At 39.1% G+C, this 16,137-nt stretch overlaps 1 protein-coding gene across 1 annotated transcript in view; it reads left to right on the top strand.

Moving 5' to 3' along the window:
• Nucleotides 1-16,137, top strand: part of DCC (DCC netrin 1 receptor) — a 764,559-nt gene that overhangs the window by 675,324 nt on the left and 73,098 nt on the right. Inside the window, exons 24-25 of the mRNA XM_060121767.1 lie at nucleotides 6,201-6,427; nucleotides 11,242-11,358. Of these exons, the coding sequence (XP_059977750.1) occupies nucleotides 6,201-6,427; nucleotides 11,242-11,358 (344 nt within the window). The remainder of the gene's footprint in view (nucleotides 1-6,200; nucleotides 6,428-11,241; nucleotides 11,359-16,137) is intronic.

The raw sequence follows: 16,137 nt of genomic DNA, 5'->3' as shown, positions 1-16,137 counted from the left end.
ATGTTTCAACGCAAATGAAATCTATTGTACTTTACTATAGGTCACTCTCACTATTTTCAAAATTTTAACATTCCATTGGTTTTCAGTATTCACCACACAAGGATTTTAACTGACAACCACTTAAGACATCAATATATCTTAGTTCCATCTCGGAAAAGGCAGGTTCATTTGAGTATCTAGGACATATTTTCTCTGGCTTTCCAATACAAGTTTTTTGTTTCGTTTTTAGTAGCAGTCAGTAGAGTAAAAATAATCAGTATAGATAATTAGGAGGCTGGAAAGCTTTGGGAAAGATTTGGATAGAGGAAAATTAAAAAAAAATAATGACACGTTTTTATCATTCAATTCAAGTGATTTCTATGCGCTTGGTGTGTGATCTACAAAGTAACAAATCTGATGAATGTTAACTCTTGAGCTAAAAACCTTTCTGCAGTTTCCCACTGACTTACTGATAGTTTAAATGTATCTGTTATGATTTGGTCCCCTCTACTTTTTCAGCTTTCCTCCCTGCCATGCCCCAGTGCGTGCTCCCTGCTCCAACAATGCAGAAGCCATGCCTTTTTTCATTCGTTTATTAAACTCCCACTGTCTCACTGATATTTGCATTTCTAGTCCTTAGCATACTTCTTGACACATTTACTATTCCATAAATGTTCACTGAATAAACAAGTGGATACATGTTGTAAAACAATGGGTGATGTTACAGAAAGGAAGTAAAGAGTTTGCACCAGTATCGCTGGAGGAAACCAGCGCACACACAGGGAGCATCTGGCCAGCCCAATAAAACAAACAGTGATCAATGCAAGGTGAGTGGTATAGAGAGAGACCAGGGAAATGGTTTAGCTATTCTAAGATTACACAGACCTAAAGTGGTCAGGAAGGTTTCCTAAAGAAAACAGGCTTGAAGGGAATCTTAAAGGGTAAGTAGTTTGTAAGTAAAGAGTACTGTGAAGGCGTTGTGGGCAGAAGCAAGATCAGATAGGTGGATGGATGGATAGATAGATGGATAGATAGATAGATACAGATATACAGAGATAGATAGATAGATAGATAAAACTAACGAACAAAACCCACCAGAATTTGATTATACTCTGGAAGCTTTGCCATAGTATGAGAAAGAGCAAAGAGAGCCGTGGAAGATTCCTTGCTTTGCCTTTATTCAAGAATACATGGGTGGGAAGAGACACTCCTATCCTGCAGCTATTTTTGGAAGCCAAAAGATTACTGGTACCTGTAAGAAAAGGTGTGTGTAGGGGAGGGATAAACGTGACATATTCTACATCGAATAGAAGAAACTAGCTTTATAATAAAAACAAACAAACAAAACCAAATCATTCACTTAAGACAGTGCTTCTCAAAATTTCTGTGCATCAGATTCCTCTCAAGGGCTGTTAAAACACAGATTGCTGGGCCTCATGACCCCCTTCCCCAGTTTCTGATGGGGTGGGGCCTGAGAACGCGCATTTCTAACAGGTTCCCAGGTAATGCCGATGCTACCAGTCCAAGGACCATACTTTAGGGAACATTGCACGGGGTTCACCTACATACAAATTTTGAAGATTCCAAATGGTGAGATAGAGGAACTGCGGACCAAAATGGACAGCAGGGATTATGTCAAGGAACCAGCAGATGGGCAAAAGGTTGGGGTAACAGCTGTTCCTACAGGTTTTAGGACAAATTTCACACAATTTAGTTATGAGCAAATGTCAGTGTTATTACAACCCTGCTATATGGACCACTGGACTACTACCAGCAGGGGAAGGAGGGCTCTCCAAGGCCAAAGCTTTTTCTCTTGATAAGAGACATTATACGAAGCAGAAGTGGTTAGATGGTCTTTCATAGAATATATACAGAAAGGAAATAAAGTCTGCTAGAGATCTTTAGATTCTTTTTTTTTATTTGTATTGGGGTATAGTTGATTTACAATGTTGTGTTAGTATCTGCAAGGTGAATCAGTTCTACATATATCCAGTCTGTTTTAGATTCTCTTCCCATATAGGTCATTACAGAGTACTGAATTGAGTGTTTGCAAAGCAGAAATAGTGTCACAGATGTAAAAAACAAACTTATGGTTACAAAGGGGGGGGATAAATTGGGATTGACATATACACACTACTATATATAAAATAGACAACTAATAAGGACCTACTGTATAGCACAGAGAACTCTACTCAATACTCTGTAATGACCTATATGGGAAAAGAATCTAAAAAAATGGGGATATTTAGATTCTTGATGACTGTCAGCTAGGTAGATAAGCAGCTTCTCAGAAGAGGTCTTGATCTGATTAAAATCCATCAGAAAAATGCCTATGAATTTCATCAGGAATAATAATTTCTTTCCAGATGGAAGTTGTAAATCATAACATACTAAAAAGGTTCTGCCTCAATCAGGTTTAGAACTTTTTTTTTAATACAATACACCTGGGGATGCTTGTTACTGAGGTCATGGGGACTGGTGAATGAATGAATGAATAAGGCATGAATGTAAGCAAGGGAAACCAGAATTCATCATTTCCTTCTAGTTTCACAAATTATTTGACAAACTTCTTTACCATAAGCTGTTTAAATATTGAGTTCTCATGGACGTTCTGACGATCTTGTCCTGGATTTGGGAACTGCTGTGTCTCTGTATGCAGTCATATAGGCACCAGGGTTTAAGTTATTTAGCATTTTGATCTGTTAGAAAGAAAGATAATGGGGTGAAATCTCCAAGTTTGAAGATGACATTAAGTTCTTCTAAGTGACCAGAGATGGATTACATAAAGAGCGACAGACTCATTTCCTGTGGGCAGGTGAAGTGTAAGGAAATGAAATCAGGGAATAAATGGTTAGCAAGAGAGTTATTATCTTAAACACAAGAAAATGATCTAGGGGTTAATGATCTAGGGGTTATTACCATTGTCTAGAGTCAGTGTGAGCCTGCTGCCAGGAATTCAGCGAAGTGCAGGTACTTGTTGAGAAAATAGTAGAGCAGAAAACCCGGCATTATTTCTCCACTAAACTACTAAACAGATATGAAGTCTGAGGTTCTTTGTTTCTCTCCTCATCAGTATGCTTCAGGAAAGACAAGAAAAAAGAATGTTAAGAAAAATTCAACAAATCACACTACTGAACATTTATTAATTGCCTAATATGTACAAAGCATCTTATCCAGTAATGGGGACACCAAAGCCATTCTCAGTGGCCTTGCACAGGTTACAGAGTCTCCACTGACAGTAGTTTATTTGAACCATTTAGCTAACATGAAAGCAGTTATCCTCATAAACCATTCATTGCAAGTGAGGAAAGTGAGAAAGAGGTACTTCTCTGGGCTTCTACCAAAGGTTAGATTTTAACTGTCTAAATTCTGCCTTATGAAGACACATTATTGTTTTAAAAGAAGCAGAAGCTGCAAGTGGAGATTTTAAAAATTATAAAACTGTAGAGCAGAGGTTGAAAACCATTTCTGAAAAGGGCCCAATAGTAAATATTTTCGGCTTTGTGGGCCAGGTGGTCTTTGTTGCAACTCCTCAACAATGCAAAGTGAAAACGAATGAGCTTGGCAAGATTCCAGTAAAACTTTCTTTACAGAAATTGGCATTGGAGGCCCCAGCCCCATGGAGCTGCCTGAGCAGAGCGGCTGTATGCAGTGCTGTGTGGGCAGAACCTGGTGTTGACGGAAACCATTTTCATCGTCTTGCTGGTGACCGTAGTCCTTATGGCATTTTTTTTTTTTTTTGGAGCAAATGGATCACTATTTCTCACAAGCACTTTACATTAACTTGGATTCTTTCTAAATTTTTATCCAAAACAGTGTGACAAAATAGTAGGTAAGAGTTCATACCCCAAAACCCCTTCCATCCCACCTTTTACAAACTGCAATCCCTTACGGCATTTTGTGTCTACAAGCCCATTCGGCACCAGTGACAGCAGAGCAAGCAAGTCCTCCACGAGCATTTGGGAACAGAATAAGTTCTGTTACACATGGGTTAGTGGAGAAGTTGGAATCAGAACTTTAGTGCTTGGAAATCATCTTTGGTCTGGACCGTTGGTAAATGCTGAATGATTTAGAAAAAAACATCTAGCCATTATCTTATCCTAACCCTGTAATGCAAGTATTTGGCCACGGAGTCTGCTTCTCAGTGTTTCTTTTTATATTTGTATTTGTGGCTGTACTTGTTAAAAGTAAGACCTGAAGCTCCAAGGTTCAGTGTAAAGATGGAGTGCTCATGAGAAAGAAAGCATAACTTGGTGAGTGGTGTAAAAACCACACTGGAAAGGACTAATCATTAATGGTTCAAAATATTAAGACGAGGCAGACCTAACATGTAGACATTCGCTACTTTGTAATTGATCACAATGGGTTAAGAATCACAAATGTTTTTCATTATCCCAAGTCGGCCTAGATACTCCATTTGCAAAGCAGCATCAGCTGTGGGGGGCGTAGGCCGCCATTCCTCGCGCTGCTCAGAGCTCTGTGCTCAGATGCCCGCACTGAAGTCGGGGTCACACCAGGTAGGCCTTTGGCCATGGGCACCCTCGGGCTGGGAGGCTCTGGGGGTGACTGGAAGTGTTAGCAGTTGGCCTGGCTGAAAAAGAACTCGTCCCGCTCAAACACGTTGATCTCCTTGTCCTGCGCTTAAGTCTTCCCAGCCCGTGGCCTAGACGTCAGGGCAGCTTTTCCCATCTGGAATCTTTTCAGCCCTGGGTAGGGAGGGTGCAATAGAATTGAATGTTCACCATATAAGGCCGAGTGGCGGGTGGGTGTGTCATTTAATTTCAGCTTTGAAAATGCTGCTTTTCCTTTGCACTGTTAGTGAACTGGATTTTCCCTCCATGGAAAGGATACTTTTGTGCTTACTTTTTGTGTTTATTTTATTTTAAAGGTGCTAGGCTTAACTTTGTTATTAAATTAAAATGCTTGTCTCGCTTGTGCTCCATTCAAGCAAAGCACTGGTATATATATGTGTACTTTTTTTTTTTTTTTTTTTTGCGGTACGCGGGCCTCTCACTGTTGTGGCCTCTCCCGTTGCGGAGCACAGGCTCCGGACGCGCAGGCTCAGCGGCCATGGCTCACGGGCCTAGCCACTCCGCGGCATGTGGGATCTTCCCGGACCGGGGCAGGAACCCGTGTTCCCTGCATCGGCAGGCGGACTTTCAGCCACTGCGCCACCAGGGAAGCCTCTGTATACATTTTTTTTAACAACCCACGCTTAATGTGAAATAACTGATGTGGGATACTGTAACTGTTTGACCTAAGGATTTTGATTGTAACCCTAGCATTGCGGCACTGAAACGTTCACTGTTCTGTACTTTTGAACAAAATATCAATCAAAACAAAAGTAAAATCTTAAAAAAGAAAACAACAGCAACAACAACCAAAAAAACACACACAAATAAGCAGTGGAGGATTTGGCCTTCAGGCCATAGTTAACTGACCCCTGCTGTAGAGAACGGCCAACAGGAACATCATGCTTTTGACTCAGCATGCGGGGAACATTGGAACCTCACTAGCCCCAAGAGGATACTACTGCTGAAAAATAACTTAACGATTGCTAAATTCTTATTGAGGAAAATAAGAGACATTTGAAGCACACTTCCAACATGACTTCTCTTTTCAAAGGATGGATCTTACTGTGTTTGAATCCAGACACTTAGTGACTCCAAGACGACAGTATTTTATTCTCCTAAGAATGCACTCATGCAGCTTTTTGTCTTCAAACAGCCAGCTTCCCAATTGCACATGAAATTGGACAGCTGAGCTCTAGACTCTCTTCTAAGCCCCAATCTTGGCGGTTGGCACAAATCCTGGCCTTTTTATTTCTATTTGCCCTTTTGAAGCAACTCTGTCATTTGTCTCCTAAACAGATGTTGCAGTCGGGTACCTTATGCCTAGCTCCAAAGATTGGCATACGGTTCCATCTAACCCATTGTCACCTTGTGCTCAAATCTACAGCAGGAGAAGCTGGAGTAAGGTGCTCTCTGGCAGGCAGCCGGGGCCCTGGGGATCCAGCACCACATCTCCCGTAACGTGGTGAAGCTCCAGGGGAGACGAGGAAAGGCAGCCAAGACAAGTCTGCCAATTCCTGGATTTCTCAAGTTTTCTCCTGGGAGTGCTTTTGTTTCCTTCCCTGCTTCTAACTTGAATTGACTGAGAAAAAAAGAGGAAGGGCCATTGAATAAAGGCACTCACATTTGCCTTCTAATTTTGTTCCGTAGGAAACGGGCCACCCACAGTGTTGGCAAAAGGAAGGGCAGCCAGAAAGACCTCCGGCCCCCTGATCTTTGGATCCATCATGAAGAAATGGAGATGAAAAATATTGAGAAGCCATCAGGCACTGACCCTGCAGGAAGGGACTCCCCCATCCAGAGTTGCCAAGACCTCACGCCAGTCAGTCACAGCCAGTCAGAGACCCATCTGGGGAGCAAAAGCACGTCTCATTCAGGTAACTTCCATCTCTCTGGCATCAGGAAAAACATCCCACTCTGCGCCCCACAAAGGAGCTCTTGACTCCCTCTTTTGTGGATACACCCTTTCCACTAATTTGCACATCATTTACCAACAGTTAAAATAATCTGATGTAAATTTGGTTGATTAACTAGGTTTACTTTCTATTCCATCATCGCGTTGACTGCCTTTTATAACTGTAATGCTTCTTGAAACTTCTAAGAAGTAAGAGGTGATGCCGTTGGGACATACTGAAATGTGAAGGCTAAATGAAATGATGGCTTTTTGTTACAGCTTGAACAAAAGTTTTGTCAAGGCAAACTTTGAAGCTATTTTAGTTCTCTGTGTCTGTGAAAAGTTGATTTTAAATTTGCTGTCAATTCCTTGCTTTAAAAAAATCACTTCAGGGACACCTGAAGTCTGAAAACATCAACTATTCTGTTACTTTGCCCTGATTACGGTGGAGATGAACTGTCATCCCCATGCAATCACATTATATGATCACTAGCCTAGTCTAATGGAGTCTCTGAAGGCTCTGTTGGTGTACAAAGTGATCTGATGGAGAAAAGCCTGCTGTTTAATGATTTGGTGCAGAACAATCCATGTCTAGGAATAACTGAGAAATCCAGAAAGTGGTTGTAAGATATTTCAGTTTATGTGGGTCCTTATAGTTTCAAAATGCTTATGGGGAGTTGAATAATCAACCCAATACTCTCATCAAAAAATCTCTTGGTCTACTCATGATGTTTGTTTATAGAATGAGTAGATGTTTTAAACCAAATTAAATATTTTAATTGTTTGAATGTGTAACTGGTTGATTAGACTTTCTTGCAGAGTTGTTTAAACAAGGACTTTACCAATTTTCGATCATGAGTTGCGTATTCCTTTTCTAGACCTTAAATAATATCTCAAGCAGTGTCCCTAACTTTTGTCACTTTCAATTATTAAACTATAATCCAGTTCCATTAAAAATTATAATATGAGATTTAAATTAAAGATTCTTTTCCCCTTATGGCCAGTCAGGCTTCTGGTTCTGAGCACTGGGGGTTCACAATTTGTTCTTTTCAAATCCTCCAGCACCTTGGAGGAAAATGGAGTGGTGGGGTGGGACAGCAGGAGGGAGGAGCATATTCTGTTTCAGAAACACCTTTACCCATTCTTCCTACCTATCTGCTGTTTCTGGTTTTGTGTGGGGACGGAGAGGGAAAGTAAAGGAAAAATGGGAGGAGAAAGGCAAGGTGGAAGGGAAGAAAGCACAGTTTGAAGTTCTTCACTCACTTTCTGGGCACATGGGCTGTCCTCATGTGGCATCCAAATTCTCAGTGTCTTATGAAATACAAGTATGAAATCTTTGTGAGACCCTGTGGGATGCCTTCTCTGGCCAATTCCATAACCTGAGATATCAAGTCAGGACTTAACCCTCTCCCACCAGGAGCAGCTCTACCTGTCAGCCTCACTGGTCCTCCTGTGGGTCATCTGCACTTACGTGAATTCCAACAAGAGGGCTCAAGCCTGGTCAACTTTCCAAGTACCCACTTGACCCAGAGGAAGCTCCTGTATCTTTGACAGTTCAAATGATGAGAGAGCTTGTAATCCACACTGTTCCTCTCTCAGCCTTGCTTTCTTCAATTACCTCTTCCTCTCTTCAAATAGACACAGTGTAGACCAGCAAGCCTGCTGCCTGAATAAGCTTCTACCCAGAGAATGAATGAAAGCTTCTTTTGCAGGAACCTCAACAGTCTATAGGTGTTCATTCTTGTAGCTTTGTTCCATACTGGACATCAGGAGGTGAGAAGCACCTCTGCGTCTCACTGGAGGAAATAAAATTGTCTCTCAGCCCTCAGAAGCTTTTGCTAATCATTTCTAGGATTCCTCCTTATTGATTTTTCCCCTTATCATTTATATGCTCAGATGACATTTGGGGTCAGCAAGACAAGTTTTGTTGTCTCTTACTAAGTCTTGAGAAAAGTTTAACTCCAGATAATGGCTGTTTTCTTCAGAATGAGAGGATACTTGTGCCTATTTGTCTTTAATTTGAGGACCTACTTGCCAACTCTATAATAACAGGGAAAGTAGCACTCAAAATCCTGTTTGTTAAACTTGACAATACATGAAGTATTCTCTGTGCTGTTGTGGTTAAAAGGACAAAACTCTGATTGGAAGAATTAATATTGTTAAAATGGCCATACTACCCAACACAATCTACAAATTTAATGCAATCCCTGTCAAAATACCCATGACATCTTTCACAGAACTAGAACAAATAATCCTAAAATTTATATGGAACCACAAAAGACCCTGAATTGTCAAAACAATCTTGAGAAAAAGGAACAAAGCTGAAGGTATCAGGCTCCCTGACTTCAGACTATACTACAAAGCTACAGCAATCAAAACAGCATGGTACTGGCACAAAAACAGACACATAGGTCAATGCAACAGAATAAAGAGCCCAGAAATAAACCCACACACCTATGGTCAATTAATCTACGACAAAAGAGGCAAGAATATACAATGGAGAAGGGACAGTCTCTTCAATAAATGGTCCTGGGAAAACTTTACAGCTACATGTAAAATAATGAAATTACATTTCCTCGCACCGTGTACAAGAATAAATGCAAAATGGATTAAAGACCTAAATGTAAGACCTGAAACCATAAAACTCCTGGAAGAGAACATAGGCAGAGCACTCTTTTACATAGATGGTAGCAGTATTTTTTTGGACCTGTCTCCTTAGACAAAAGAAATAAAAGCAAAAATCAACAAATGGGACCTAAATAAATTTAAGAGCTTTTGCAGAGAAAAAAAAAATGAACAAACAAATTGACAAAATGAAATGACAACCTACCAAATGAAAGAATATATTTGCAAATAATATTACCAAACAAGGGGTTAATATCCAAAATATATAAACAGCTCATACAGTTCAATATCAAAAAGACAAACAAACAAACAAACAAACAAGCAACCCAATCAAAAAATGGGCAGAAGACCTAAATAGACATTTTTCCAAAGAAGACATACAGGTAGCCAATAGGCACACAAAAAGATGCTCAGCGTTGCTAATTACTAGAGAAATGCAAATCAAAACCACAATGAGGTGTCACCTCACACTTTTCAGAATGGCTATCATCAAAAATTTACAAATAACAAATGTTGACAAGAATGTGAAGAAAAGGGAACTCTTGTACACTGTAGGTGGGAATGTAAGTTGATGCAGCCACTGTGGAAAACAGCATGGAGGTTCCTCAGAAGACTAAAAATAGAACTGCCATGTGATCCAGCAGTTCTACTCCTGGCTGTTTATTCAGAAAAAACAAAAACACTGATTTGTAAAGATACATGCACCCAATGTTCATAGCAGCACTATTTACAATAGTCAAGGTATGGAAGCAACCCACATGTCCATCAACAGATGAATGGATACAGATGTGGTATACATATACAATGGAATGTTATTCAGTCATAAAAAAGAATGGAATTCTGCCATTTGCAGCAATGTGGATGGACCTAGAGAATATTATGCTTAGTGAAATGAGTCAGACAGAGAAAGACAAATAGTGTATGATATCACTCATTTGTGGAATCAAAAAAATAAAACAAATGAATGTATATAGCAAAACAGAAACAGACTCACAGATATAGAAAACAAACTAGTGGTTATCAGTGGGAAGAGGGAAGGGCGGAGCGGCAAAATAGGGGAATGGGATTAAGAGATACAAACTACTATGTATAGAATAGATAAGCAACAAGGATAAATTGTATAGCACAGTGTACTATAGCCATTATTTTGAATAACTTTTAATGTATAATCTATAAAAATACTGAATTACTATGCTGTACACCTGACACTAATATAATATTGTAAATCAACTATACTTCATTTAAGGAAAAAAAAGACCAAACTTCATGTTAATGAATCATATGCTTTTTAGTGATATATAGTGTTCAGAATTTCAGTTTTATTTTTCAACAGATTTTTATTAAATTTTTAAATATGCATGTATCACTCTTTCTTATTATTTTTTATGACTCTTTAATATGACATTTTATAGAATTATAATAAATTTGTATAGAGACACCTAGCTGTACTTTTGAAGAATGTAGTTTATTTCCTGTGTTTTTATAATAAGATTTAATGTCTTTGGGGCTTAAGTACAAGTTGCAAAGATTGTGGTAAATTCATACAATTGAATATTATGGAGCTGTTAAAAATTATATTACTGCAAAAACAAAAATTATATTACTGGGGCCTTCCCTGGTGGCGCAGTGGTTGAGAGTCCGCCTGCCGATGCGGGGGACACGGGTTCGTGCCCTGGGCCGGGAGGATCCCGCATGCCACGGAGCGGCTGGGCCTGTGGGCCATGGCTGCTGGGCCTGCGCATCCGGAGCCTGTGCTCCGCAAGGGAGAGGCCACAACAGTGAGAGGCCCGCGTACCGAAAAAAAAAAAAAAATTATATTACTGACTTATTTATTGACAGAGAAAGGTTTTTATGTTATTTTATAATGAAGGCTACAAAACAGTATGTATAGTATAATGCCGTTTTTGAAATAAATATATTAATAGATACTCTCTTGCTTTCACATATACATACATATGCAAAAATTATAAATAAAACAATAATGGTTCTTTCTGGGTAATGAGGTTATGGTAAATTTTATTAATGTTTGTACAATGAGAACATATTGATTGGGTAACCGAAAAACTAGATATTATTATTTAAAACATCAATGAAATGAAAAAGGCATTGGCGTTCCTGGCTAGAAATGAAGTGTTGCATCATTAATACTCAAGAGTATTGTTGTTCTTTTAGGTCAAGACACAGAAGAAGCAGGGAGCTCCATGTCTACCCTGGAGAGGTCATTGGCTGCACGCCGAGCCACCCGGGCCAAGCTCATGATTCCTATGGATGCCCAGTCCAGCAATCCTGGTGAGTAACAATTGGTACCACAATGGAGCAGTCAGGTGCTTTCTGTTTGTATCTTTTCTCTATCAATTATCAAAGCCTAATTAAGTTTTCCCTGAACTTTCTGGGCAAATGGACATAATGAAGAAGTAGTAAAATTATATCATTTATATTTGGAAGTTAGAACTTTCACTCTGTTATTGTTGTATTTGTTGTATGTGATCAGATCATCTGTCTATTGGCAATCACTTGATACATATTTAAGAAAGTATAAGAAATATGAATTGATATAAAAAGAGTTGAAATTTTTGTCATTATTCATCTTATTCTAATGACCACCTTCATGGATTTTCAGACTTAAATAACCTAGTACCCTTGAAACAAATATTGAGATAATCACTTACTACCTCCTTCTTGTTAAAGTTTTCTGTCATACTCCCACGTTCACTGAAGATATTAGTATCTGGGAATCACTTCCTTTCCAATTACCTCTGTGATCAATCTTGGTAATTACAATATCCATGCAGAAAATCCATCTGATGTTAGTTCCTTTATATTCCCTGCAATATGAGCTCTCTCCCACCTCAGTCCATCAATTCCATGTCACACACTAAACCGATAATTGCATCTGCTGCAGAATGTCAGTTTCTATCATCCCTTTCTCTAGCACTGTATTACTTTCTGCCACTTATTTTATTGCCCCCTGGCCAAAAATTTTTCCATCCCACTTGGACCTCCAATCCATTAACTCCGCAACCTTCTCATTGTCCCTCATCTTCCTCATGTCTTTACTTCCATCCAAACTCAACTCCCATCCATCATCAGTTATTACCTCCAGTTCCTTGCAAGCACCCTCATCTCCCTTGGTTCTTCTTCCCTATCATACTCACCTAAAAAAAACTCAACCCTGATTAAGTCAGCTCCTCTACCAACATTGACCATGTACCCTAACAGCTGAATTTATCTGGAGAAAAACACATAACCTATTTACTGGGTATTTATGACCACACATCCAAGGTGAGCTGTCATCTATTTGGAAATGCCACTCATTTCTCTTAATCGTTCATTGTCTCACTTTAAAAGATGAATGTCTTATATCTATTCTTACTTTTCTGACTCCCGATACCTCTCTCCTTTCCCCACTCCCAGCTAATAAGCATGGTTCTTATATCACCAAGAAAAGAGAAGGATTCAAAATGGCATCCTTATCTACCCATCAAACCGAGTTGATCTGTTTCTCCTCCTATGTAAGGCCAGCTCTTTCCCTTGAGGACATCCATTCGTCCCCACTTAGGGACTCTTCTGTAATTATCCCTTCCCTTTTCTGCATCATCAGTTTTCCTTCCTACTGATAACTCCAATAAGCATATAAGCATTATCTCATAACTCCTGTGTTAAAGCATCTTCCCTGGAACCACTTGCCCTTGCATCTGAAGCCCATTCCTCCCCTTTCCTGAAAATTTCTTTTAAAAGTTGTCTATACTTACTTTTTCTTAGTTTTCCTTATTAGTTTTAATGAATTTCCACAGTCCCTCTCTACTGAAACCATGGTTGCCAAGATTATCAATAATCTCCACATTTTCTTACCAAATGGTCAGTTCTCCAATGCTCAGCAAAATTTGACATAGCTTCTCACTATTTTTTCCTGGAATGCGTTCTTCACTTGAAAAGCCAGAGAGTACCCTAGGGCTCAGACTTCAAGCTGCTGTCTTCTATCTACACTAGCTTCTTAGATGTTGTCATCTAATACCAATGTGCCACTTAAATGCTCACGAATCCCAGATTTTATCCCTAGTTTACTCTCTTCCTGAAATCCACATCAATTTCCGTATAGAATATTGACTCACCGTCTCCAAATGGCTCTCTAATAGGCAAGCCATGTATGCTCCAAATGGAAATCTTGCCCTTCCATAATTCCCTCTCCCCAACTCCAAACTTGATCCTCCTATTATTTTTCCCATTCAATACATCCATTTTCTGTTCATCCATTTACTCTTGTTAAAAAACTCTAGTTTCATACTTCTTTATTCTGATTTCCTCACATCCCAAATTCAATCTTTCACCAAAATCCTATAGTTCTTGCTTTCAAAACCTGTCCCAAATCTGACCACTCCTTTCCATCTCCACTGTTCTGACCTTATCCAAGCCACTACCATCTCTTATAGATTATAGACTATAGCTGTAAACTTGTAACTGTTCTCTTTTCTTTAGCTCTTGACCCTCCAGTAAGTTATCTACACAGCAGCTTTTCAATATATGAATTAGATCATGTTATTCCTCTTGACTTCCCATCACATGTAGAGCAAAGTCCAGTGATTTCACCATGTGCTATAAAGCACCAAGTGATCCAGCCTCTGGCATATCCCTCACATCGTCTCCTGCTACTCTTCTCTATAATCTGTTTCAGCCACGTAGCTCTCCTCTTTGTTCCTTGGACAATAACGTACATTCCAACTCAGGGACTTTTCAGTTACTGTCCTATTTGCCTGGAATCTCTTTTCGTAGATGTTTACTTGGCTCTTCCCTCATTTTATTCAGGTCTGTATTTAACTGCCACCACCATGAAAGAACGTAGACCTTCCCTGGCCATTGCCTAATATCATCCTTGGTCGCTCTCAACCCTTTTTATTCTGCTTCAGTTTTCTTAATTAATGTGTATAACTATCCTACTTGCTTTATTGTGTTTGTTTGTTTATTATTTGTTCTCTGTATTTTAGCGAGCTCTATGAGGGCAGAGATTTTGCCTGCTTTCATCACTTCATATCCTCAACACCCAGAACAAAGGTTGGCGCATGGTAGGCACTCACTCAATACAATTTAGACAAATGAACGAACTAATGGTTGTTTCTTTCTACCTACTGTATGTCATGTTTCCTCTGTGTTTCAATATAGCTCTCAGTTTTACTATAATAAATGTAAAACCTTACATGGAATTTATAATAAATGCCAAGTGTTCAACTCATGGGGTAGATACTATTCTTATGCCTGTTTTACTAATAAGAGAACGGAGGCTTGGGAGTTTAAGTACCTAGCTTGCAGTCGCACAGCAAGTAAGTGGCAGAGCCAGAATTTGGACTCAGAAGGACTGGACTGGCTTCAGAGTTCTGCTCTCTTAATCATTATGCTCCCAGCTGCAGCCCTCTGTGAAGCTATTGTCCTTTTTCTTTCATTCCTTTCACCACATAGAGAGACACTGTACACTTAGCTGCCTCTATTTTTTTTTTTCCTTCCAGTCACTTTCCTCTTGTAACTAAGTTCTATCTGTGCCAATTTTCTGTAGTTTTCTTCTTAAAGATCATTGTGTTTCAGAATCCTTGTGGGCCTTTCTCTCCCATATATAACTTCCTTATCTAATAAGTTCCCACATCCCATTGATTATTTTTTTCTTCCACAACATCTTTTGAATCCCTGGCTCTATTCCCATTCCCAAGAGTCCTATTTTTATTCTCCTCTTTATGGCCTCACACCTGAACTGTCAAAACAGTTTTAAAATTAATCTTCCTCTCTGTTGTGTCTTCTAGACTTCTTTGTATCCTGCTTGCCAAATTTCTTCCTAAAACAACTTAAATATGGTATTTCACTCCATAAATTTTCCCAATGGCTCCTCACTGCCTTCTAAGAAAAAACGACAAACCCCTCAGCATACCAGATTTAAGTCTACATTTCTAGTTTCCTATTGCTGTGTTAGACACTTGCCAAGGCAGACTGATCACCAGTCCACAAACTTGCATTGCCCTTTATTTGACTTTCCTTCTGAATACCTTTTTTCCTTTAGGAATGACTCGGTAGCTATCTCTAACAAAGTTCTATGCATCTTTGACCAGAGAGATATTGATGCTTTCATAAATTCTTTCCTCTCTGATTATTCCATCCAGAAATGAGGGCTTCCTTTCTCATGTTTGAATGGCCTTTCTTTTTAACACTTGTGAGGCATTAATTCCACATAGTACTGCCTCATATGCTTAGGTATTCAAGTCCAAATTTTCTCTCCTCTAACAGGTCGTGTATCATGTGATAGGGAGGGAATGTATCTAATTAATCTTCATAGACACACATGGTATAACTCAATACCTAGCACAAAATTGGTACTTGCTAAATATCTGTCAGGACTTCCCTGGTGGTCTACTGGCTAAGACTCCACACTCCCAATGCAGGGAGCCCATGTTTGATCCAGGGAACTAGATCCTGAATGCTGCAGCTAAGACCTGGCACAGCCAAATACATAAATAAATAGTGTAAAAAAAAAAAAAGTTAAATAAATAAATAAATATCTGTCAAATGAATGACTGGATGAATAAATAAATGTATTATAAGAATGCCTTGTGTATACAAATCCATTTTCCCCGAAAAGTAAAGGAGCTGTTGCAGTGGAGGATTACTGGACTGAATGTCAATATTATGACATAGTATGAGGGTGTTTCGTGTTTGGTAATTGCAATCATTGTTGCTTTTGTTGTGGTCATCCATTTACAATGCTTGGTGTCAGTCTATTTATCTCTTGTAAAAATAAAATACAGTGTGTGTGTGTGAAAAAAAAAAAGAATGCCTTGTGTTTGTGACACTCCAGTGTTTTAGGGCTCTTTTTTTTAGCAGTAATAGAATAAGATAAAATTTCTGGTATACTAAGGGCAGTTAAAGTTGTTTTCATTAGACAAGAAAGGAAATAATGTGATTAGAAAGAAAGAGGAATGAAATGAAATCTAACAAGCATTGAGAACTTCTAAATATTATTCACTTGCTAACTACCTTGCTAATTATCATTTCATTTAATCCTCACAATATTCTTACGTGGTGAGATTATCC

Source organism: Lagenorhynchus albirostris, chromosome 14 (genome assembly GCF_949774975.1).
Source record: "Lagenorhynchus albirostris chromosome 14, mLagAlb1.1, whole genome shotgun sequence".
NCBI classification, from domain to species: domain Eukaryota; kingdom Metazoa; phylum Chordata; class Mammalia; order Artiodactyla; family Delphinidae; genus Lagenorhynchus; species Lagenorhynchus albirostris.
The sequence above is the reverse complement of the archived record's forward strand: the minus strand, read 5'-3'. Positions and strand labels throughout refer to the sequence as shown.